Source organism: Pseudopodoces humilis, chromosome 1 (genome assembly GCF_049639895.1).
Source record: "Pseudopodoces humilis isolate 2021_Gansu_Grassland_sample_001 chromosome 1, ASM4963989v1, whole genome shotgun sequence".
Taxonomy (NCBI): Eukaryota; Metazoa; Chordata; class Aves; order Passeriformes; family Paridae; genus Pseudopodoces; species Pseudopodoces humilis.
Window position 1 is genome coordinate 138703304 of NC_142200.1, and position 27754 is coordinate 138731057.

The 27754-nt window shown below is 37.3% G+C and overlaps 1 protein-coding gene across 14 annotated transcripts in view; it reads right to left on the reverse strand.

Annotated features, from left to right (window-relative positions):
- Positions 1–27754, reverse strand: part of PARD3 (par-3 family cell polarity regulator) — a 446220-nt gene that overhangs the window by 222375 nt on the left and 196091 nt on the right. For 10 of the 14 annotated variants that reach the window (XM_088052241.1, XM_088052278.1, XM_005518687.3 and 7 more), the window contains one exon: positions 27313–27444. The exons of the other annotated variants lie outside the window; for them this stretch is intronic. In XM_088052241.1, coding sequence (XP_087908367.1) covers positions 27313–27444 — 132 coding nt within the window. The remainder of the gene's footprint in view (positions 1–27312; positions 27445–27754) is intronic. 14 annotated transcript variants of the gene reach the window in all.

Below are 27754 nucleotides of genomic sequence, written 5' to 3' on the forward strand. Positions count from 1 at the left end.
GTTTCCATTAAAAAAGATTTTAACTAACTGCAGCACTATCTAGTAATTTTTACAGTAGGCACTGCAGACAGCACCAAAAAAGTATGAGGGCCTTTTAGGAGCTTCAGTAGGTTTAGAAGGTTTTTCCTGCTAGTGAATTTAACCTGAGACATTTTGCTGCTTCTGCTTGTTCACAGTAAAGAAAATCTTGGGTATGTCCTTACAGTGGTAGCTTATCAACAAACAGCAAGAAATGCATTAAAAGTCAAAAGGTTTTTTTGTTGTTGATCAAATGTGCTTCTTAATTCATGCATCTGAATAGTCTCTGCCTACCAGCAGAGAAAAGAATATTGAGGAAAAGGGAAAAAAATATCAGCCAAAGACTGCAAACACACATGCCACTTGGCAACCCCATGCAAGGAAAAGAGCACCAAATGGGATCTGAAAGAAAATAGCCCATTAGTAATGTCTAAAGCACCACCAATTCCCAAACATTTCACAATGTGCATTGTAATTTTATTTCACAGACTGTATTTGCTGTTTGACTGAAAACTACAGGGTTCGTTTTTCCCAGACTGAGGTCATCCCAGTCTGGATTGCTTCAATGACTTCTCCTGGACCACTGACAATCCAGAGTGGGAGGCAGAGGGAGGAGATGTGCTGCAAAGTGATAGCTACCAGAACAAATCCATACATCTAGGTTCCTCTACAGATGGCAAGTATTAAGTGGATAACAAAAATATGTAGCTGTTCCCACCAGATCATATTTAAGAGACATTTTAAAGAAGATTCAAGTATTACTGGAGCACAAAACTATTTTTGCACTCATTTTGCAACAGCTCTAAGTCCATATATAATATGCACCACTGTAACACACTCATAAGCACATTATAAAATAGTGCCCCAAGTTTCTGTTCACTGGCAAATGGGTAAAGTGTTGCCACACTGAACTTTCAAGAACACATTGATGATATATTCATTACATTAAAGAGAGACTTTAAATGAAGACAATATTGGGTCCTTTCTAATTTCCTACGCTGACTTGCTATATGATAACGGCAAAAACCACTTGAAAGTGCATTTCCTTATTAACATGATGGGGATAATATTACATGTTTGCAAAGGCAAATATAAGACTCTGGGATGTGACACTTTGAAAAGCAGAAATATTAAAATGGATCTCAAATGTCTCAGCAGCAGCTTAGGATACTAAGCCACAAAACGCTTCTTGCTCAAGGATACCAGATGTGTTTCATCTCTTCCTTTTCTTAGCACCTAGTAACACCTGCAGTGCATAACCTACTTTTTAAATATTTTATTAGATGCCAAGTACATGAAGAACTGTGAAACTCAAGGCATTTCATCACATAATGAATTTGTCAGACAGTTCACTTACAGAGCAACCTGTAAATAAAACCAACCACAGCTAACAAGAATAGCCAGAAGAGATTTGGCAGGACCAGACAAGGGTTCCCAGCACTTACAGTGCTGCCTGTTGGGGAACCCACTAAAATTAATCTTTAAAACCAAATGTAATTATAAAATCAGCCAAAAGATTTGATGCAACAATAAAGCACTAACCTCTCATGTGCTACATATTTGAAATATATAAAGCATGGATTGTCACACTTTGAATATTAAGCAAAGCATCCAAAGAGCTTTCTGAAGATCTGATCAATAACAAATTATAGACATGTCCATCGTATTACAAAGAGAAGTAACTCTCTCACAGACCCACGTACAACTATAACAAATTACTTCAAACTGATTGCTGCCTTAAAAATGGGTTCATTTTGTCTTTATTCCACTTTCTGTTTTTCCTCAGGGCTCAAAACATACCTGTTTCACAGGTGTAAATCTGTTCTTTGTTTGTTTTAAATAAGGCTTATCTACAAAATATTTCCATGTTCAAATCTCTGAAATTTTATATTCTTCTCATACGATTCACAGACTGACATACAAACCACCAATATAAAACAAATATTAGGGTTCACATTAAATAGGAAGTCTTACTTAGATGTCAGAATCATGGGAAGTATCTCTAGAGGAAACAGTTATCAGCGTTACTTGAAACAAGGCTACAAGTATAGGTCAATGTATAATCTAATTCCCCTGCAAAGTTCAGCCCAAAGGCCAGGCCTGGTTAACATCTACCTTGCATAATGCAGGAATTACCTCAATTACAGAGACATCCCCACATGGTGAACCAACTTAAGTGTGGCACTTGGCATGTAACAAACACATTCTGGTTGATGTCTTCATATACCATTTATTTTCCCTTTCATCATGGTAAGTGATACATAGACTGCTCCTAGAGACCACCCCTTGCTAACTCATGCAATACCTGCACAGAGAGAGGAAACTGCCCCTGCTTTGGTAGAAGGTGCTTCACTTGAATTTTTTTCACAACAGGGGTGACTTTTACAAAATGAAGTCTAATCTTCTTTTAGAACTTGAGTTCCTCCTACTCCACAATGCCAGGTAATAAATACAGTTCTGGGATTTCAGGACCAGAAACATTCATTTGATATAGAGAAGTTGATGTTTATCAAAAACTCCACAATATATTCCTAACATGGATTGTTACTATGGCATCCAGGAAATAAATATATACACATATAGATAGATTTAAGCAGATATAGTTATAGATAGATATGCTCCTAAATAGATGTATGCATTCAGAAGGCCACAACAACAAAGACATTATTTTGTTCTTAAGGTAGGAAAAAAACTGATTACATGGCAGTGCTACAACTACATTGTTTTTGTTTCTTTCTGTTGAGTAGTCTAAAGTAGGTCAAGTTAGGCACATCCATTAGTTCTCCTATAAATAGATCCACACTGAATTCACCTGCTTGTAACTAATGTAGAGCAACAGAATTTTAAATACTTTTCCCTTTAATCTGACAAGTTAGCTTATGCTGTATACAGACACCAGGAAAAAAAAAAAATCATTAAGTCCTGCGTGATTTTTAAAGGCCGAAAAAAAATGACAATGGAAACATGAAATTGGGACACACTTTTCCCTGCAGAAAACCAAGTGTACATGCCTCCACCTATAAGTTTAGAGATCTAAAAGACTTCTGCAGAGATGTATTATAGATAAGTCACATAGTTTCCCCTTGATACTGAGACAAAGGAAAGGAGACAATTCTGTATTAATCACTTCACATTTTCCCTGTAACACTCCTGAATATATTATTATTCACCTCACCTTTTCAAAGACCGTGATTTTCATCCTTCTGAGGATTTTTTTTTTTAAAGATACAAAAAGCATTTCTTATTTAGCAACTTGAATTTGTCATTAGGCAATTTTCAAACAGGTCTCATAGCTCTGTTATCCTTATTCATTTCTTTTTTTCTTTTTTAATCTGAAATGGTCCCTTGTTGCTTGATTTGCAGATCTGTATCAGCATGCAAGGATTTCACTAGCTTCAGCCAAGTACAGAACAGTTCAATCCCCTGGAGCACTGAACGTAAGAGTCAATTTAGAAGCAAGGTAAAAGTATAGCACTCTGCTCCTCGTCACACAAAACATCATTTTACTCACACAGGCATCTTAATAACAAAATTCAATTCTGGATCTTTTTCTCAGCATGGCTCACAACTGTTCAGAAATTACATCAGGAAGCTCACTGAAGACTTGGCTTTTTAGAAATTGGGTTAAAATATCTGTTTTCCAATAGGGCAAAAGTCTGCACATTGGTGGGAGTTTAAACTTAGGACATATTCTCTGAGTTCTGTATTCCTTTAGGAAATGCAACTTTCAAAGCTTTTGGTTTTGTGTTATTAACAATCCCCATTAATTTTGCCCAAAGAACCATAAAAGTCATAAAAATCATGGAATAGTTTTGTTTGAAATGGTCCATTTAGTCCATTAAGTTAAAATCCCTGCCATGGGATCAGGCTGCTCAGAGCCCCATCCAGCCTGCTCTTGAGCACTTCCAGGGATGGGGCATCCACTTCTCTGGATGTTCCAGTGCCTCACCACTATGACAGCAAAAAAAAATTCCTTCTAATATCTAAAATAATATCTTTCATTTTTCAACAATTCCCCCTTCTCCTATACTACATGTCTTTCTACAAAGTCCCTCTCCAGCTTTAGTGAAAGCCCCTTTAAGTACTAGGAAGTGCTATAAGGTTCCCCCAGAGCCTTCTCTTCTCCAGGCTGAGCAGCCCCAACTCTCTTGGCCTGCCTTTACAGTAGAGGTGCTCCAGCTCTCTGGTCATCTCCATGGCCTCCTCTGGACTTGCCCCATCAGATCTGTATCTCTCTTATGATGGGGGGCCCCAGAACTGATGCAGGGCTCCAGGTGGGATCTCCCCAGAGCAGAGCAGAGGGGCAGAATCAAGAGGTTTCCCTCTCACTGCTGCCCACGGTGCTTTGGATGCAGCTCAGGACATGTGTGGCCTTCTGGGCTGCAAATGCACATTTTCAGGTCATGTACAGCTCCTCCTTAACCAACACCCCCAAGTCCTTCTCCTCAAAGCTGCTCTCAAATCACTCTTCACCCAGCCTGTATTTTGTGCTTGGGATTGCCCCAACCCAGGTTCAGGATCCTGCACTTGCCCTTTCTGAACTTCATGAGGTTGGCATGTGCCCACCTTTCAAGCCTGTCCAGTTCCCTTTGGATGGTATCCCTTCTCTCCAGAGAATAACCCACACCACACAGCTTGGTGTCATCAGCAAACTTAATGAGGGTGCCCTCAATTCCACTGGTATTTTAATATCTTATCATCTTCCTTAAAGAAAAATCCATGGGTTTCCTCTCATTTAGACAGTGACTTATCTCCACTTCTCAAGATTTGCTAGGATTTGCTAACAGAGCTTTGGTTTATAACTTTTTTAATTTATATTCATACTGATTAAAAGTAAAAACACCTATACATTTGTTTCAAAAGGTCTTTTGTGTTATGCATCAAGTAGATGGACAAACACACCTGAGCTAAAGGAGCCCTAACGTGCCTATATCTTAACATTAAGTCTCACTGTTTCGTCCCTTTCCTGCCTAAAAGAACAAAGCCAGGCAAGCTTCTGGCCCCAAGTCCCAGAGAATGAAAACCTGGAAGGGAACCCCAGCACTGTGGTGGTGATGCAGGACACCTGGCCTTGATGCAGAGGGACAAGGCACCCAAGCATGCTCTCAGCTCCTATGAAATTTTCAGTGACGAGATTTCATAATTTTGCAGTTTCATCTTTTACTTCTCTTTTGCTGAATTCACAGTTGCATTCCACTTTTTTTTCCACCTCATTCCACTGAGAAACTCCACTAAAATTGCTTCAGCTGAGTTTCCTTGTTACACTGTAAAATTTTCCTTTTCAGTCTTTTGCACAACATGGATTTTACCTTAGGCACCAAAAAAATTCACCGTTTTAATAACAGAAAATGCTATAGCATTTTTCATTGTCCTTTGCTCAATTTGTTTTGTTGAAATCAACATGAAAAACAATTTCAAACTTCTCAGTAAATGCTTCATTTACAAATGCTCCATTCCAAGTGCCTACAGGGTTACAATCTGGTTTATGACAATTTTATTCATTTTTTAATCAAAAGCATTAAATCAAATTTAAAATAAATACTACTCAGTTCTTTAGTAGTACCCTCCAGCACAGTATGGAAAAATAAGTTCATGGACAATAATGACTTTAGCTTCACTGCACTCACTGGAAGAAGATTAAAGGTTATTCTCCAAATTATATATTTGAGGAAACTGAGGAACCAAAGATTTCTTTCCCTATTTTTGAGATTCATATCCAGTCTTAGATGCTTTCAGTTTTGAGTGATGTCTCTGAAACAGAGCCTTGCTTTACAAAAAAATGTAAAATATTTACATGTACTCCTGAACTTAACCAAAAAAGCACCACACCACAGGCCCCATCACCTCTTGGAGGATGCTGTCTGGAGAGTGGCTGAGAAAAGCACCGACTCCCTCAGAGCACTTTGGTCCTGGGCCTGCACCAACACACATGCATAGCTCCTATTCAAAACCCTTACACAACAGGTGATGAAACACGATCAACAGCCAAACTTCATCATCACCACCTCACTAAGCTATCCAGGGACCACCAAAGACAACCTCTTTGTCTAAAATGTACCAAGGAACAAAGTGTAGGACATCACACAACTGCTACGACCACAGCTCCAGAGGCACTTTGTAACAGGTAGTTACCTGTTACAAAAAGGAGGGCATTTCAACAAATAACTCATTTAATGCCATTTGTAGCAATAGAAGAGATCCCAGCTCCTCAAAAAGATTAATTGTTTTTAAACTTCTCAGAGATCTTATTTCCATTTGCTATTTTTTCCCTTCCTTTTCCACACCAAGTCAGAGCAGTTTGGACTGAATTCAGCATGTGTGATGGTGGTAGTGTATTTCCAAGCAATTGTATTTCCATCCTGCAGCCCATAATAACACCTCAGCCTGGCATTTCATTATCCTGCAAGGCCAGCACAAACCACAGATGTGGGCTGTTAAAAGCAGCAATCTCCTCCTCTCCCGAAATGGTCATGCCTGGCACTGGATCCCTCTGTCCACCTTCTCCTTTCAGTTTATTCAAGCATTTGTATCATTATACAAAAGATCTAAATTAAAATTAATGTTTAATAGAAACAATTTTAATTGGTTACATTTCCCAGGCTGGTCCAGTTCAGTCTAATTAACAGCCTCATAAAAGCTTAGGGAGGCACAAGGGAGGAAGCAAAGCATGGCCAAGACTGCCTCTTTCAGCAGCAGAGATGACTAAAAATCTCTCTACTGCTGTGGCCTCAGACTGTTGTTTGAAAGGATACTGCTCATATGCAGTCCCAAAAACAGCTCAAGGCACTCATTTCAGCATTCAGTAACTTGCACTATGTCCATCTCTCTTTTAATATCATCCCTCTTTTTATTACCTTCTTCAAAATCCTACCTATTTTCAACTAACCTAAATAATTGTGTCTTGCTTGCTGAAGTTGCTATATCAGCAGCTCCCCCTCTTTCAAAACGAACAGGCTTTCCAGGAATAAATCCCTCTTGCCCTTGAACACTGCTGACCTATTTGATGTAATTTGTTTTTTTCCCTGCCAGTTTCTAATCTACGGCAGAACATCATTTGTCACCACATAAGCATTTACTAAACAACTTCATATGAATTACTAAAATTCTGCTGTCATCGTTAAAGGAAACCAAATTAAGACAGAGGCACAACTATTCTTTTAAATGCTATTCCTTGAATGTATTAAAAGTTGAGACGCATAAACAGAAAGGGAAAAAAAACCCATCTTGTGGTTGAATGCTTCTTCATTCATCCCACCCCAAAAAAAGGTGAAAATAAAGAAGTCATAGACACATTAGAGAAGCATGTACCCAAATGCTTCTCTTCAGTGTCATAGCACTTTATGCATAAAGTGTATGCATATGTCTACATAAACACTTTTTTTAAGGTAAACAGTAGAATTTGGGGGAGCAAAATTCAGTAAGGAGATAGAAAAATATTTGTTGATTAGGATTAAAAAGCATAGACACTGCTAAACCCCAAAAGCATAGATAATGTTAAACCCCACATTTAAACATTCTGATTTTGACACAAGGTTTTCTTAGTTACCACTTAATCAGTTACAAACTAGCTGAAGCCATATTGAAGGTTTCAAAAGGTACAGGAACTTGTCAATTTCCCATAAATTACATTTGAATCCCAGATGAGCCAATCAATTAAGCTAGTCCAGTCTAAGCCCTCTGAGAAGAAATGTTTATTTGCTTTAACTCTTCACACTTATTTTCTGAACCTGGAAAACAAAATACTTTTAGGAAACCAGATGGAAACAAGTCCTATGACCTTCCCGTTCTGAAGCTGTTTTCTTCAAACTCTGAAAGGAAAGCTTGAAGAAACCTGAAGAACAAGCAAATACTGGGATTTCAGGAAGAAGTGACCTTAGAAATTAAGCTTCTTTCTCTACATCCCTGGGCAAGATCTTTGGCCACTTCCACTTTCCAGTGTCCCAAAACACATCAAGTTTCAGACAATCTAGCTGGGCTAGTCCAGCACCTTGCTATGGCCAGCTCTGGCTCTTGCAGAGGGCAGTGCAAGGACAACACTGACCTACCAGTACTGACTAGATGGGAAATAGAAAATTATCTGCTTTATCATTACAGGACTTGAGTGAATCAGAGACTGAACCTCTGAAACAAGGTAAAGGCCATGATATCTTCTATTCTATTAAAACTGATTTACTATAAAGGCAAAACCAATTTAGAAAAAAAAAAATAGAAAATTCTGTGACAAAGGCTCAAAGGCTCCTCACTGAAATTAATAAAGCTCATAGGGCTCTCATAAGATTATATTATTTGAAGAGGAAATACAGAGAAACAAAACAGATTTGTTCAAAACCTACGAATTTTCATTTAGCATAATTAGCAGGTTACTGACTGTTCTTTTTTGTGGTCTATCCTCATCTGTTTACAGGCCCAGAATGACTCCTCAGTATTAATACTTAGAATCTTTTTGCAGCTCGATTAAACTAAAAACAAACAACAAAACATAAATATCTTGTACACATGTACTCTAAACAGTGGAAGAGTAAGTTAAAAACAAAGTGATCAAATCTGCGAGTGAAATACAACTTAGGTTTAAAACAATCTTTCAAAACACAATTAGTTTTGTGAGACTTCACCATATTTCACTGGAGGACTGAAAAACCTGGTGACTGAAACACGAATAAATGGAAAATAATTCTGAGAAATGCAATCTAACCTAAACTTCAAAGGTAAGAATCTTGGAAAAAGTAGCACCTCTCAAAAACAAAAACAAACCACAAAAAAACCCAGCAAAAATAACCATACATTAAATAATTAGTCTGCGATAATACTGAGGTATATTTAATAGATCTGGTTTTAACTGCAGCATGAAATAATTTTGCATCAAATTTAGCTCAAGAAGTAATTTCAAATAGCAATTCCCTTTAGCCTTTTGCCCTCTTGGGGTAGCATGGATGAATATTAATGTAATAAGTACTTCTTTATACTGTAGATGAATAAAACAAAAGAAAATGGGCAACACTATAAAATCAAATATTAATGAAGAAAATTAGTCAAAAAGCATAAGTAGCAGTGAAAACAACAGATTACTGGAAAGATTACATTACTCCTCTGTCTTATTAACCAGCTCCACAACAACACTCGTGAAAGCAAACACAGAGTGGGCCAATGATGCAATATATAGGCAGCCAACCCACAGTCCCATTATATGGAAATTTTTATATTATATTATTTATAATAATATTTTTATATAATATTTATATTTATATTATACTGCATTTTATTCAATTTCAACTAATTCCTGGTCTGCCTGATCTACACATAGCACAGAGTTTGAAATGCCTGAAGTGGAGTAGACAACTGCATTTCCACTTGTAAGTCTCTGGACATGACTAGAAAAGATTTCTCTTTATGGTGGAAAAACCATGTAGGAAGAAAGCATTTAGAAACCCAGTAAATTTCTGGAGAGTAAAGTGTGCAACCTGTGGATGTGGAGGGGAACAGAGATACCAATGCTCATCTACCACTAGTCTGGCCATACAAGAAGGACAGACAGAGAGGGGAGCTCCGCTGACTTGTAGCAAGGATGAAGGAACATCCCTCCAGCTTTATGAGACAAAAACTACATCTTCCCACTCACCACAGAGCACTATGAACATCAGACAGAGCGAGGCACAGATGCACACACAAGAACCATCCATCCAGCGGTGTATATGCTGCAGCAAACAGAGTTAAACATGGCAAAGTTGGAGGCTTTTTGTCTATGCAGTTCAGGTAATCTAAATAGTAGCTGAGTACTCGAGAGTTTCCTGTCAAAATGAGGTAGTAAAGAAGAACAAAGGATGTATTTATAAACCTGCTTGTCCCTATAAGAAAATCCTATAGGAAATACACAAATACTGAGCTGTTATATTCTGATACAGGTAAATAAGAAGGATTAAATGCTGGATGGGGAAGACAATATCAGAACTTCCATGTGGTAAAAATCCATGTAGCTGGAAGAATGAAGGTAAAATGAGGCTAAATACCAGGAAGAAATTCTTAATGGAGTGATATATCAGATTTCAAAAGTCTCCCAAGGGAAGAAGCAGAATCCCCACTGCTCAACACATGTAAAAGCAGCATGGACAAAGAACTACAAGATAGGCTACAGGGAATAACTCAATACATAGCAAGAGGATGGCTCAGATGACCTAATAATATAACAGGATTTAAAATGAGTAGATAATTCTATTATCATTAACCACATTCAAAGTAGTACAAGCTAAAACACTGTTGCTATGGCAATCAATCCTTACGCATCGTTGCAGAAAATGACTGAGATACAAGGGATGGAAATGGATTGAACCAGCCTTTCCTATTCTCAATTAATTCAACATACCAGTCAGCTGGGAAACTACCTAAGACGAAAGTTTACATCGAGCTTCCCACAAGCCTTTTAAAATATACAGTAAAGCACAGCTTAGTGTATAGCATTCAAACATAGGTTATCCTTAGATTTACACAGTTAGTTAAAATTCAAGGTAAGAGCATGGTTCCAGTTCAGAGGGGATACTGCTGAAAACAGATGGATTGCTCTCATCATTGCATTTGGAATACTTAATACTACTTGAATTCTCTCAGCCCAAAGTAAACTGACACTATGGAAAGACCAATGAATGCATGGTTTTGCTCTCATGGTATTACAGCTCCATCTCATGAGAATATGAGACAACTTGTTTTCCACGTAAAAGGCAAGAAAAAAAGACAGCAGAGGTGACTGGCACTTTCTAACAGATCATAGTATGGAAAGCATCCTGATTCTTACTCTCACTTTATACTCACAACTGAAAACACACAAATTTTTAAGAGTCAAGCCACAGGATAAAAAATAATCAGCAGTCTCTTGATTACATATTATCAACTCTAAATCAACTCCATGTTTTTTACAGAGTACTAAAAACTGCTCATTTCACAGTACACTAGGAAATGGATACTTGTTTTCTCCCTCAGCTTTTCTCTTTCCTTACAGTAACAGAATATTTGTCAGGAAATTGGGAATTCAAACTTGGCAGTAATAAAACACTTAGAGCTGGGGAAAATTTTGGAATTCAAACTTGGAAAAGTGTAATTTTAATCATTTCTGGTACCACTCAAATACAGTTTGAATCTCTACTAGTAAATGCGGAAAATATCACTACGTATTTTAATTAAAAATAAGCACTAGCAGTCCTCTTCCTCTAAAAAAACAAACAACAAAAAACCCCCCAAAAAAACCAGAACACACAACAATAACAAAAAAAAAAAAAAAGTTTACAGCAGACACAACAATAATTGAATAGGAATGAAAGCTCAAATACCACCATGTCCTTCCAGTTTTGTAACATAGTAAAAGGTGGCTACAGTGTTTTTAGGAAAAGCTAGAGGTGTATACAGACAGAAGATATCTAATTCTGCTCCTTGAAAATTCACAGCAACACTTCCTTTCAAAAAACAGTTTCTCGAGTGAACAAAGTATTACTTTCTTTGGTCTTTTGATAATCTAGAGTATTGCTAATAATGCAAAGCAGCCCACACAAAGAGAGGGGACACTATAGATTATAGGAGCCACATATTCAAAAAGGAACATGTTTTTACCTGCTAGTGCTGGTATTTTAACGTAATCTTTACTCAGTGTTTTGTGCACCATTACACAAAACATACATTAGAAACCAAGCTGGGGAAAGATCAAAAGGGAAGCAAGTCCATATTCTGGTTTGAAAAATCAACTAAAGAGCAAGCAAGTACACCAGGAGGTAAATACAAACTCTGAAATACTCAGTTACAAATATTTGAAAGAAGCAGAAAAGAAACTATCATATTTTTAAAATGCCACTAAATTTGACCATAAGGAATGTGTTATATTTTAAGTGAGAAGCAAAATACCTAAGTCAAGAAGAAGATCAGAGCAACAGTGGAGTTTTCAGTACTCATAAACACATACAGAAGCAAAACATTTGATAGATAAGCTATACAGTTACCCTTCTATATTAAAAAATTATTTGCACAATGTAATTTTTTGTAAAAAAATTATCAGGGATAAGCAGAGAAAATGACTTAAGTACTATCAGAACATTCTTGAAATGCGAGAACATGCCTGAATTTGTGAGACATTCAATTGATGAAGATACATCATTTTTATTGAAAACAGCCTGTAACATACTGCATGTATATTTTGTTTCTATTTTAATGTATTTCATTAGTATTTTTCTTGGAATTTAAACAAAAAACTTCCCGCTTGTGTGAGCTTCAAGTCATTAGTGTGAGAACTTCAGCCAATGTTTCATGAGAAAATTACTGAATTATGTCTGTTTATGATTATAACACAGATTTCTCAAGAAAATTATTCCCTCCTGGGCATTAAAAACTAAATGAGTATGAAAGACTAGAATGTGTTGAATGTGACCAAGCTAGCTTTTCCCGCCAAAATGCTTCAATTTAATCCAAAAGTAATTTCTTAAAACTTAAACAAAGTCTAATAAGTTATTTCACTTCCAAAAATGACGTGCATTTACTAGGAGTCTCAATATAAAGAGATCATTAAAAAAATCAAAATATGAAGGCCAAGAATTTTATTATGCAACTGCTGTAAATAATTTCTTTTTTTAATATAAGTTCATGGATGACTCAAAAAGAGCATGTGTGAGAAAGAGAAAGCAATCCCAGCGCAACTGAGAAATTAAACTGAAAAATTAAAGTGAGGAGCCAAAAAACAGACACACAGATGGTAAAAACTGGCAAAAATTAAACGTAAAAATCATGCTCTTAAGTACCAACAGATGCAGTGACTTTAAAATATTACTCCTTGAGGATACACAAAGACAATAATCCCAGATTGTGATTCCTGGGCCAGTCTACTGCTGTGCTACAGCCCCAGAGTACACTGTACTGTATGGAGAAAAAAATGATGTGTAAGGGACGGTGATATCTGCTCTGCCAGTCTACTAACACAGAAGGGAAGCAAGTTAAACTATCCCACACTGTGAAATTGATGTCTTCAGGGCGGGGGGGAAAAATTAACTTTGTCACTGAGATTAGAGAGGTGACTTGCAGAATCCATTTACAGATTTATTGTAGTATAGAACTGAACATGAACTGGTTATTTGAGCATTTCTGAAACATTCCTTCTTGAAATGATATTCAAGCTTCTTGCTCCAGATGCAAGGAGGACTGTGCTTCCCAGAGTCCATGTTGTTAAACACTACCACACTCATAGCTTTGCTGACCCCCAATATTATTTAGGGTTTCCTAGATTTTAATCACCACAATTACATAAAAGCCATCCCAGTTAAGACTACTGGTATAAAAACAGGGAAAGAAAAGTAATCCAGGATTTGAAAATCCAGAAATTGATGTGCAGCATGCATATGCTTGAAGTTCAGCCTTTCTTGAAAGATCTTCTTAGAATCTAAATTTGAATAATTACTATTATTACTTTAAAAACACATGATGTAAGACTGATTTTCCAGATTATTAAATGAATTCAGTTTATGCTGGTCTGTGTGACTGAACAGACCCAGCATCTTATGCCATCACTGTCAATTCAGGCTAGCTGTAGACATAACTATAAAGTCCACTGCTTTTTGTAAGGCTAAGAAACAGAGTCGAATTAAAAAAAAAAACCACATTATATTTATTTACTACCTCTTCCAGTATGCAGAAGTTTACACTGGGCACTTTCTTATCTAAAACAATTACTGATGCTATCAAGGTAAGCACAAACTACAAGGAAAATAACTGGAAACTCAGAAACATGAATGCTTTAAAAAAAAAAATTACATGAAAAAGCTTTGTTTAAAAGTTGTAGAAGTTATATACGGACACACATGTGAACCTACAGAAGGTCATATATGTATATATGTGCATGTCATCAATGACAACACTTTAAAGTAGTGTTCCTAAAGATGAGCACTTAAAAAATTGCTCTGTATTTCTAGTATACAAACAAGTATGGACCTGCACTTCATTTAACTCCAATGTTTATGCTGATGAGCAGTAACAAAGCTGAACTATAAAAATGAACAGGAAGATTTGCTGTGTTCTAACTGGCAAACAAGGATAGCATCACAAATCAAATGAACTTTATCTTTTGTAGAGTCTCCTGGCTGAGATGACCCAGTGAGGTACCACTTCTCAGCAGAACACCCAGCTAGAGTGAGCCCCAGCAGCTGCAGTGTGCTCTGTTGAAACAGCCCCAGGGGCAGTTTCGGAGTGACTCCCACCACCCAAAACAGTCTCAGCTGCACTCAGCAGATGCCAGCACTGTTCTAGTTTCACCCAAGGTTTCTGAGGTTTGGCTTTGGGGGAAGACAAGTCAAAGCGTGCCTGACACCAACATGCTCAAAAACCCCAGGGGCCAGCATGGGAGGGCACAATTCTTCAACTGTGCCTCCTTTTATTTTACGTGCACAAAGTGTCTCAAACATGAGAAGCCATAAAATTAAACAATCATTAAGGAGCTGTTGCAATGGTGTAGGTGGATATGTGGTTTTACATTGATTCTAATGTATCAACTTTTTTTTTTCCTACATATTTCCCAGCCTACATCCCAGTATTTTCTGCTGTCCTCTGACACACCAGTATGGAGCTGAAGTGCCTCCTACCCAATCTTCAGTTTTTCTGTAAGACTGACATCTGTTAATTTAGAGAAAAAAATTGTCAGAGTCCTTGAGCTACATTAATTTCACCCACCCATAATGCTATAATACACGCTATCCTACTGAAATATAATACTATGTCTTGTGCATGGAGAACAGTTCTAAAGACCTTCAAGTCACCAGAAAAATCCATCAGTTCTGATGAGAGGATGAGCTAAAAGAGCTTTCATAAAGAGAAAGCTATTTATAGTGGCAAAGTGTAACTACAAGGAAGAACTACTGATGGGCTTGCTTTATGAAGTCAGTGCTTTGTTGTAAAAATTATTGCCTAGAAAACCAAGATAAATAAAAATGGCATGATGGAATACTCAATGCAACTTTCAATAATTTTAAACAGAGATGCTCACAGATATGGCCACTTTCTTTTAGGACATTTAATTTAGTCAGTGCTTTGGATAAATGAGTGGAAATTATAAGCAATTATGAGTTCCTACACATTAGGAAACTGAAGATTTCTTAAGACAAATGAGGGTATCACAAAAGTAAGAGGAAATTAAGCTTTGAAACAGTGACTGAACACTGGCTTCCTGCCTAGTATTTTGAAGAAATAGTAGGAGAACCAGAGGTTTTGATCATACTGGGTACCTCACTCCTCCCTCATGTGTTTATTCCATAGTCTGTAAAAAAGCCTGCAGTACACAAACCAAAGGGCAATTTTTTTCCCCTCCCATTTCAGAAATAATTTTATATGAATACTGCCCTGATTTTTAAACTGTGAAAACAAGCAGTATTTTCAATGACAAATGAAAATAACAGCCAACTAATTTTTCTCAAATTCATAAATAGTCAACTCTTGGCTGGAAAAAGAAGCATAGAAAATTCCAATCCAAATGAAGTTGAAGTAACCACATGCAGATGGCATGAAAGTAATACCTTAAAATGGAATCTGGGTGACAATACTTATTCTTAAAATAGCATATTCAAGAGATCAAAATGAAAGGTAGTTTGTTTTTTTTTAAGTAAAATCTTTACAGCTGTTTATTACAGAAAGCTGTTTATTATGAAACTCTTTTTGTTCATCCAATTGATTTCCTCCTCATGGAAACACTAGTTGCGCTGTATTTGCTTTAATTCTGGGTATTCTGAGTATGGAACTTCCCTCATCCAGAGTAATTGCATCAGTTACATATTGGTGTTCCTTCTTTGGCACAGAGATCCAGCAAAAAACCTTTCCAGTGCCACAAGGCAGTTGGCAGGTCTTCTGAAAAGATTTTTAATTCTTTATTAAATCAGATCAAATGAAAGTATTTACAAAAAATATAGGCATTTTTGTTTTTTCTGTTTTGTATGTGACATATGTAGAAGTAAATAACTTCTTCATACAGCCCTGTTTTCCCTGCATGCCCCTTCCCTGGCCCTGGATAGGAAGCTGACCATTACATATGCAACTCCAAGTAGTTTCAAGAACAATTTAGAATGGACTTATTTTCAAATCAGTCATTGAACGAACTGGTGGGGCTGGTCTACTATCTTCATTTCTCACCCAGTTATATTGTGGAAATAAATTAAAATCTTATGGTATCTCACATCATCTAGGTCACATTACGTAATTCCGTTCACTCAGTTGCTGCAGTCTCTAAATCTTGCTGTGTCGCTTCATGAGAATCATGACATTTCTCAAAGTATCCTATAAATTACAGTAACCACTTAATCCAGCCGGAGAGTACTACATCCAATAATGAAATGCTCATACTTAAGCAATAAAATCAAGATTAAATTTAAAACCCAAAATAAAACAAAAACCCAGACAAATTACTTCCACATAACTCAGTTATTAACTCTAAGTTACACGGTATCATTCACATTTACAGCAAAGTGCAACCATGTCATTAAAATGACCTGTCCACACATGATTTTAAAGAGGAAGCACCTTTCCTATTTCCATCAATGGGAGATAAATTATCACTTCCACAACAGAAAGGACTTGGCCCTTTTCTGAAAGCTCCTTCCTCACAATTGGTGAAAGAAAAATTCATTGAAAGAAAAAAATGAAAATCATCCTGCTATTATTCAATACATTAAATAAAGATATGTTTCCCATTCATACAAAATCTGTCTTTTTCCCTTGCCCAAAATAACCGCTTTGTCTTTATTTTTGGTCTGCTTGGAGTTACATGACTTGCAGCTCTCAGCAGTGATTTACCTGAACTTTTTTACCTCCCCTAAAAACTATAATGAGAAGCCAAGAGCTCTCACATCTATGTTCCAGTCCAGAAAAATTTATTTTAGTGTAGGAAGTGTTTTTATTTTATGTAGGAAGGACTAAAACTTCCACTACAAATCAATAATATAAATATTACTTTAAAATAAGTAATATAAGCCATTTAGAAGAAAATTTGTATCAGGAAGAAAATTAGAGTATTAAAAAAAAAACCAAGAAAAAGGCACCTGCTTTTCCATTTAATGTCAAGAAAATTCTACAGTGTGAAATAGGTCAACTAAAAAATTAAATTAATGTGTAGCATAATCTAAGACCAGCCTGGCTTCTAATTCAGGTTTATAAAACCTTGGTTTGACAACAAAACCAAGTAAATTATCAGTCTTAGATTTTCTTATAATTTGAAAATAACAAGAAGATAATTTTTTACTTTGAGGGTGACAGAGCACTGGAAAAGGCTGCCCAGAGGGTTTGTGGAGTCTCCTTCTCCAGAGGAATTCAATACCTGCCTGGATATGATCATGTGCAGCCTGCTCTAGGTGAACCTGCTTTAGCAGGTGGTTGGACTACATGATCTGCAGAGGTCTCTTCCAAGCCAAATCACACTGTGATTCTTTGAAAAATTAACAGCAACAAAACCAACCAAAAAACAAAACACAAAACCAAAAAAACCAAAACAAAACAAACTGCCCCAAAAAAAAAACAACAAGCAAAAACAAAAAACACCACAAAATAAGAAAAATACAGCATCTGGGATAATCTTTTAATTTTGAATGGTGTCTTTCTGATAGAATATAGAAAAAAACAGCATTGAGACTGCACAGAATAAAACAAAAAAGGGATTTAGGGAATGGAGCTTAGAGATGGCACCTCTTTCCTTCCAAGGAATTGGATCCTGTCCCATTGCAATTTGTATTACAAACCATTAAGCAGGTACATTGGAAGAAGAGAAAGGTGGAGCCGAGAAAATAAGAATACAAAATGAAAGGGGAAAAAAGGTAAAATATCAGTATCATGTACTACTAGTACCACCTTCTGAAACAAAAATGCATAATTTCTTTTTAAGCCTTGAAGACACAAGTAATCACATATTTACACTTTGGTTAAAAGCTAGAATGCAGAACGAGCATAATGTGAATTTTAAATTAAGAATACTTTACCAAGAAGGGCAAGGGAGAATCCTCTATAGACACAATTAACAGAATTGCTTTAATACACTTAAAAGTTTTAACCTTTGTGGTCTTTGAAGTGAACAGTGGAACTGCATCCATTTCAGGTTTGCACTGAAGGGCTGTACTGCTCTGAAAAGTTTTACAGCGCTGTAAACTAATGAAATAAATTATCTTAATTTGGTTAGATCTATTTTCATTAACTCTATTACCCAGCGAGGGAATGAGGACAAATTTTAATTTTACTAATGTATTTCAGTTCTGCATTACTTTGGCACTCTGTAATTGCGGCTCCTGCTCAGTGCTGCTCCCTCGGCCATACCAGGGCCACTCTCCCCACTCTTTCCAGTCAGGGAGGGCTGTGCAGGGGGAGAGTTGTGACCATCACCACCCCAAGCTGGGCTCAACGGGGCTGACTCCTGCCACATTCCCATTGGGACTACTGAAGACACAGCACTGAAGCACCACCAAGCACATTATGAAAACAGAGAGCATTTTCGTTATAAACAAGTAGTGGGGATTCATTATATACACCTGGAGTAGAAAGTAAACATATGAGAAGACAAACCTTTTACACAGCATGAAGAAAGAAATCAAAGAAGGAAAAAAAACACCGGACGCATCCTTTTGACAAAATGCTTTTCCAGGGTCATTAATGGATTTTCAGATGTCATTGCTGCCATGGTCAGACAGAAGTCCAAAAAGAATCAGATAATATTGTTCCACAAAATATTTAGAAAACAGTCAAAAAACTAAGAGCAGTAATTAACTGAAAGCTTCCTACTGCATCTCTCTGCAATTTTAGAGAATATTATTTATACTGCTGGTATGGTACATTCATTACCATAAATTACCATAACAACAGGATTATTTAAATAGCTTGGCCCAAAAGGGCAGAAAAATAGCAGTCTATGGTTACTAGCCAGTCAGAAAATGCCTTTCATGTGTGACAACACTTTCCAAGAAGTTTCTGCAAAACAGAGAGGGTCTCATAGCAGACAGTAGCAGAGACAAAGCTGTGACATCTTGCTCCACACAGCGCTTGTCAGGCTGCACCTGCAGAACTGTGTCGAGTTCTGGCTGCCATAGCCTGTGAAAGACAAGGATGCACTGGAAAAGATTCAGAGGGGGCCCATGAAGATGATTAAAGGATTGGTGAGCATTCACTGTGAAGAGAGACTGAGGAAGTTAAGTCTTTTCTCCCTGGAGAAGGTTCAGGGGGACCTCATCACATTATTTGAGTACTTAAATGGTAGCTACAGAGAGGACAGAGGCTCTTCACAAAGAGAACCACAGGAGGAGAAGACAAGGGGCTACAGGTTCAAGTTGCTTCAAGCAAGATTTCATCTTAATACAAGGAAGATTTGGTGGTGATGTTTTTTTGGCTTGGTTCAGATTTGGTTTTTAGATCTTGTTATAATCAGAACAATCCATCACCAGAAGGACCTCCCTAAGAACGTGATACAGTCCCCATCACTGGAGGTGGTCAAGACAGGACTGGACAGGGTACCAGGTAGTCTCACCTAGTCTCTCTTTCCCACAAAAGGCTGGACAAGATGACCAGGTGTATTCCAACATGGACTGCTGATTCTTTATATTTCAGTTCATCATCTGCCTGCTTATACTTAAACATCTTTGAGAGTGAGTGTTTGAGTGTGAGGATACACACACCTGAACATGTTGCATGTCTAGTTCTATAATAATTAAAAACCATGAGTATTTTTGTAAAATTGCCATTTCTGGCTTTCGTTTGGCTTTTCTTTAATTTTTAATTTTTTTTAATGTGGACACATATGGAGTTACATTCTGCCTCTGAATTCATATCTACACAGCAGCTTATAACTGAAAGTAGACTGTAGCCCCCAACTGTCTCACCTATTTAATACACAGTATGAAATGACATATTATTTTTGAAAGGAGAACAAGACAGATGCCAGCATGAAACAGTGTTTATAAAAGCATCACCAATACAGTTGTCCCCAAGCAATAAAGCTGTTTATTCCAACCTCCTACCTCATATAAACTGAAATCTTCAGCACTGAAAAACAATTTCAAATCTGTTCATGACTCCAAGACAAATAAGAAGAGTCTTCTCTCTCCAAAATATACAATTATGATCATGTCCAGAAATATCCATTTTCTATGACAGTGCACAGACTTATAAATTCCACATTAATATTTTCTTATGACTAATACATTCTGCCTTGGCTGTATCTTGAAATTTGATTCTATCTCTGTACATACTGATGCATTCGGCATAAAAAGAAGTATTTCTCTTTAAGGCTTGTTTCTGTGGTTATACACAAACATTCAGAGAATATTCAACAAACATCTGTATTAACATACTCATATCTAAGGTTTATGCAGGAAAACACAGATATTATTTTGAGTTTGGGAGACACAAAAACTCATCTATGGGTGTAGGAATACAAAAAATTCAGAAAAAGATCAAGATAGGACTTAAAAACCAAATTTATTTTAAATATGGAAATCACAATTAGATTTAGAAATCTGGATCTGAATCAAGTCAGATCTATACCTAGAACAGACCTATGATTCTGATTCTCACCACAGAAAAACGTGGTGAATATTTTAACCTTAAAAGCAGAAACCATAAATACAGAGAACTTACATGCCTACCGTAAGAGCTTGTTTCTCCTTTGCTGCCTCTTTTCAAGCATTCTGATAAGTAACAGAACCAACTCCAGCAATTCCCAGGTCGAGACGGGTTCGTGGGAGCTGGGCCCATCACCAGCTGCTGGAAGCAGCTCAGCACATCCAGCCTGGCAGTGACCAGCTGAGCTCATGCACACCTCAGCCTGGATCCATACTCCAGTGGTAAACAACAGGAGTTTGGGTCATTTTTGTATGTGTTCACATTATAATCACAGAACTACAGGCTTGTATGTGTTCACATTATAATCACTGAAATACAGGTTTGTAAGTGTTCACATTATGATCACTGAAATACAGGTTTCTCATTTTGGAGCTCACTATGCACACCAGTTTTTTTCTATCTAATAAAAGAAATGGGGAAGAACACTGAAACAAATCTAGAGAATAATTACTTGTGGTAATTATCACAGACCAGTGACACCCCAATACCACAACAGTCTTATGGGAAGTCAAATGCTATTAGAAATTACATAAAAATTTTGACCATATTATATATACAAAATATTCCATGGGGTGATTAGACAAAGAAAAAAGGAGAAAAAAATAAGGAAAACATTATTACATATGTATTTAGTAACAGCTCCAAGATGTCAGGATGCTCATCTGGCAGCCAGACAGGGCATTTGGCTGCCTCAAAACACTGCCCTTACTGAGTTATAATTGTCCCTGTTCATGCTGAGTGGAGGCTGAGAAGCCAGCACTTGATAGCTTACATTTCATCTGAACATTTGAGCTCAGAAATAGTTAATATCTTGCCAATATAAAGAAATAAACGGAGCAGTCAATACCTAATTACCTGTAGCAGCACCAGCTAAGAGAAAATATTCTTTGGCCAAAACAAGCTTTTCACCATCGTCACAGTATGAAATACAGAAGAAACAAACTGCAAAACTGTAGTAGTCAGGGTGTTGGCAGCCATATCAGAGGGAAGCCTGTGTGATCACAGGACCCAGAACCCATCTCAAGTAGTGAAAAACCTTTATTTGCAAGTGGATATGGGGAGACTTTGAACTCGTGCAGGGGCACTTTGAGGTCATCCAACCAACTCTTTGATTAACACAAACCTTATGCAAATCCTCCACCAGTGCACTGGTCACTTCTACCTGCCACTGGTTACAACTATGCCCAATTGCTGAATATTAAATCATATGCCAAGCCAGAAACAAGCTAACACAAGACATTTGGTTACATTTACTCCTCCCATGATCAGCCTCAGTGTTCTTGCCTAGTTTCACAAACGCTGGGCAACCTCACGGTTCCACACACACATTGTTTTCTTTTCATGTGGGACCTCCACTGACGACCCCCAAAAAAGAGAGCTCTCTGCATTATGCCTAGAGCTCTGAACACATGCATTTCTCTATTTTAGTGATACATATCCTTTATAGGGAGTTTGATAAGCTTTAAAACCATCTTTGTATTTTATAATGTATATGCTGCCAGGGTTGTATGTTCATTGAAGTTGTTACGACAAGAGACAAATTATGAAGTCCATGGTCCTTGGAGAGAGGAAAGCAATAGACTCTACCCTGACATTTTACAGCAGAATGGATAATCTAATTCCGCTACAGAACGGATTCCCCTAACTGAAGCCTAGCTATCCCTTTTTTCCAATCTTAAAGCTCAACTCCTATACAATAACTCCTATATTATAATTATAATTATAATAATTTTTACTGCAGTTTCAACCTCTACATGTGAGGAGTTTGAGGTAAGAACCTCAACCCGAGCCTCCCCCATCTTCAGGCCATGAAACAGAATTCACAGACCCCTCCACTGCAGTTACAGTCACAATAAAAGATAAAACTTAGGGGGGGAAAAAAAGTCAAAATACACCTGGTCAGATAAGGAGAGGAACAGAAGAGGTACACTAGTGAAAACAAAATATATACATTAGCTATAACTCTATAAAACATTTAAAAATAAACAAAATAAATGAGCAGTATTGCTGCCTTCTTCCTTAAGGCATGAAACAGAAACAGGTTGTTTGGTGTTACATGAAAATTTGACAAATCCACATGAAATTAGTGGTTTAAATCACCAACCTGCCTCTGAAGCTTTGATTATATTTTTTTTAAAACTGACAGTGCTGAAATGCATTAATTTATAGTATCCAAATGTTTGAAGAGAGCATATTCAATGATATCAAAAGCAGGCCTTATTTTGCTGAAAATACAAGCTGAAGGTAGGTACTCTGCAGCTGGAGATACAAGACCCATCTGCTGCTTCCACGTCTGATCCTGCTGCAACGGGAACCAGAGAAACTGTACCAGATTACTATGGACAGATGTCATGAACAAAAATAACTTAGGGAAGTGTTCTATGCAGCACAGCTCTGCTTAAGAAGACAGCAGTAGTAACCAGCTCCTCTTGCCATTTCAGAATGCATTTGAGTTGCTCCAGTCTCTGGCTTTTGCTGGACCAGAAAGCTACAGGCACTTTGGAATCAGACATGTTTTTCAGTAGTAACTATGAAATTTTTACTCCATCTCCTACCTTGTTTTCATGCACCAATAAATACACCAAATACATAAATGTATAAATACATATATAGAGAGAGGGAAAGAGAGAGAATTATAGTTAAGTAAACTATACTAAACTCATTGTACTTGCAAATCTGATCAACTGCTTCATACTTAAATGAGGCTGTTTTATGATTTCCTCTCCTGCTGTCCTCTCACCCATTCCCAACCAGCTGAGCAAGGAATATCCTGTTTCATTCAAGGTGTCTTGTTTGCTGTCAGTTCCGATTTTGGCTAATAAAACAAAAATGACCACCTGAGAGAAAGTTTCTGTGTACCTTAACTTAAGGAGTTGGTGAAAACTTTAACTCTTTCACTCATTCCCTTTCATGTCTCCCTGGTATGAAACAGCATGAGGCCAGATTTGATCAGGGCCCAAGCAGGTCTTGAGATGAACTGAGGGAAGAAAGAGTTCTCAAATAAAAGAGACATTACCACATATATGAATAAATTTCAGAGAAAATAAGATTTTTCAACTATTCTTTAAAGTATGGTTTCTGTGGGAAAAAGGAAGGTGTTGTGGAGGGCAAGGTGAAGAATAAAAACCAGCTTTTTCTTTTTTAAAGATAGGTGAAAATCAAATTAAAGATTGCACTTTTTTTTTCCTAGTAAATCTGTGAAAATCTGTAAAAAAGAATTAATTGAGTGACAGAATAAAAAATACAATCATAGAATCACAGAATAGTTTGAGTTGGAATTGACCTTAAAGATCACCTATAGCTCCAGCCCCTCTGCCATGGGCAGAGGCACCTTTTGCTAGACCAGGTTGCTCAGAGCCCCATCCAACCTGGACCTGACGGGATGGGGCATCCACAACTTATTAGAGCAAATAGTTTCAGTGCCTCACTGTCCTCCTAGTGAAACATTTCTTCCTTATATCTAATCTAAGCCTATTCTCTGTCAGCTTAAAGCCATTCCCCCCTGGCCTATCACTATGTGCTCTTGTAAAAAGTTCCTTAAAAATCCTTATCTTTCTAAATGTATTCTGAAACTGATTTTGCATTTTTGGCTCCATAGTGGTGAAATAATTCTTTTGTAGAGAGTTTCATATAACTTATCTCATGGGCTTGAGAAAAACGCAGAAGTTACTGAGAAATACATGGATCATTTGCCCAGTGGACAACCACAGGGCTCTGGAACTAACTGGGAACAATTGCTAGGCAGATATAGCTAACCAGCACATCCAACCAGAAGACCTTAAAGTACTCATAAACCAGACAATCTTTTCCATTTATTTGATATGGTTTTTGATGGATATTTGATATGATTTGAACTCTAATTTACTAGAGCCCAAGTAAAACTCAACAGATATGAGTAAAAGTAACTACTGCCAGAAATTTTAACGGGCTTCATACATTCCTCCATTTTTAGGTGCTAAAGCCCAGACAGGTTTACAGAACTACTTCTCTAACACCTACTTGAACATATCTAATTCTATGCCCTTATTAATCTCTGCTCCCTGCTATAATGGTTTATAATGGTTTCCTAGAAACAATGTCTCTCATTTCATCTTCAGCATGAGTTGTGATGCTACAGAATTACAGTTTGCTCTCTTGTACTGTTTAAAGGAAATGAGGTCCACACAAAAATAATTGTACTTCTTCAGCACATCAGACTTTCAAAACATAATTCCAGTGAATGTTCATTTAGGCTAGAAGGTGACAAAGATCACCCTGGAATTCTTTCTTGTGTTATATTCAAAAGAAAGAGATGAGGTCAGCTTTGAGAGAAGTAATTTGAGTTCAGACAGAAGAGCCTTCATCCCACAGAAGGTTTCTGGAATCTGCAAGATAAACCCAATGTTTTTTACCATCTTCTCTGAAGAGCCATAAAGGCAGGTTAGATCAGGACTATTAATACCCCTGGTATCTGTAATGGGCTCAGCCCTAGAGATTTCTTGGCCCTGTTGCTGCCTTGCCCTTGGTGCCAGACGCGCTGTCTGCAACTCTTCATGCACGTCCTGGCAGGGACTCCAGCCCTCCACAGCTCTGCTGAGCACACAGGAATACGACTGGAAGTTGCTAAATTAATTGATTATGCCAGATTGCAACCTCGCTGCTTGAGCTTCCCCTTCTCAGAAGTGACGGTTTAACCAGTGGGAAACGACATCCCACAGAGGATACTGAAGAAGGTATTAAAAATGCCAAAAGGTGTGGAAGAATATCTCTGTCTGCAGCTACTCCACCCCCTACCAGGCCCTTCCTTTCTTCCCTACAGTGCATCCCACTCTCCCAACAGACTTTCTTCTCCAGTATGTATCCTGCTAAACAGGTTTCAATCTAATTAATTATCCTGCTGATATGAAACTGCAAAAGGATCCTGATCTTCCAGGTACATGCAGAATCATTTAACATATTCATAGAATAAAGCCTCTCTCTCGATAAAAAAAAAAAACACCACTACAAACAAACAAAAACAAAAAGCAGAGAACTTGCTCTAAAGAAACATCATATTTACAATTTCAAACTGCAAACAGTTAACTCTGGTAACAAATATGTTTCCAGTCTACCACTAGTGGCAAATTATTTACCTAATTGGTGAACAAATTGAACTAGTTAAGCTGTTCAGAGACTAAAATCAACACAAAGCTTAATATGAAACATCATATATTAAAATTTCATGTACCCAACATTTTACAAGATGATCACTATTAAGATTTCTAATCCAACTTCTTTTGCTGAGACAACAGTTTCATTAACTGCCTTAGTAAAAATCTAATGATGCATGGAAATACGCCTCAACATCAAACAAGCAGAACCAACACAGGAGGTGCCTTCAACTCTGGACACTGACTTTCCCCTTCAACACAGGCTGATACAGAGACAGCAGCTCTCTTCATCCAACCTAACGCTCTGTCATCTTGGAGGAAAACAGCAATGGAAGGAACACTGGCATTAAATGTGCAGAGGAAAGAATAAAAAGACTAAAGACAGAATTTTCTCACAGAACATAGAACATAATTAATTTGCAGATAATTACGAGCCATAAAAGTAGTTAATAATTCACATTTGGGAGAAGGTTTAGGGTTTTTTTTATGCTCTGTGATATTATTTAAACTCCTTTTAAACTAAAAATGGGCTTGAATAAAGAATGTTTGGAGTATGCTATGATTTGCCAATGCCAAACTTCAAATATCAGTAAGGGATTTGGGGGTAAAGGAGATAAATCCCAGGACACCAGCACAATGCTGGATTATAAACCTTTCCCTCCATTCACACAGTACAGTGTAACAAAGCCTGGGCTGTGTCAAATGGCAAATTTCATTTTAAAGCTCTTCTGTATAAAGCAAATTCTGGGTTCATGTCCTATTGCTGTAAAATAGAAAATGTGTACATTTTCGTCCAATGCAAAAAATTCAGATTTTCATGGCACACAGCATAAAGATGAAAACTGAACTACCCTACATATGAGCTTGCTGCTGTATTTCCAATTTCCATATTAAAGATGAATTTTCTGTATACATCTGAAGACACTTCTTTGAAAATTTCAGGCATATACGAAGACATGAAGTGATTTCTAGGTAATTTGAATTTCAGACCTTTAAACCTCTGTGAATACCAGCTTATCAATAAATTAGGAAATAAATAGATTAAAAATAACCACAAATTGGAACTGCTAAATGTCTCCAAAAAGCCTAAGATAAAAAGCATTATAAATATACACTAAACAAATATAATACTGTCTCAAGATTTATAATTAATATGTTTTATGGTGTTAAAAATAACAAGTATTTAAAAGTGCAGTGCCAAAACTGACCCACATTTGGCTATCATGTAGCATTATTATTGGATTTCAATGGCAGTGTTTATTTATCCAAATAATACTAATTAAAATACCCCTGTTGGTATCAGTTGTGAAGAACAGCAGCACTCCACATACTATAGGAATGTGTTTATGAACCCAGAAATTAAATTATTTTCAGGTGTCCATTTCAGTCTCAATGCAGGGTTTTTTTTGATGCAGGAGGAATCCCATACAAATTTAGTCAGCATACTGCTGGTGCTTCTATCATGCTTAGGGAGCCTATGTCAGGTAAGAATACACTTCCTTGTAATAGCTTGGAGTAGCATAAAGATTAGACTGATAAAGTAATATATATATATATACATATATATTACCTGTTCTTGCCTCTCCAGCCACTTGTCCACCATGGGATGACTGGCACTTAACGATGAACGAGCATTGTCTCTCTGAAACTGGTTAGACCAGCTACTAGAATCTCGTGGTAGGCTTCTGTAGTTTTCATCTTTCTAGTTTAAAAGAAACAAAAAAGTGTCTTATAAAAAACAACCAGTCCTTGCACATTAACAATGCAGCTGGTTATTAAACTATTACAAAAGGAAGACTGGACCCAAGGACTGGACCCATGCACAGCGCGACTGCTCGGCCACTCAAGGGCAAGAGCTCCCATTCCTTAATGCCAGGGACGCCCAAAGAAAGCCTTGGTGGAGTTGCAGATCTTCCACCCACTCATGCTTCCCTTCCTCTTTTTCCAACCTCAGACCTGTAGTGCACAGATTCCCAAGTACATACTCAACAAGGCTTTCAGGGCATCATGCT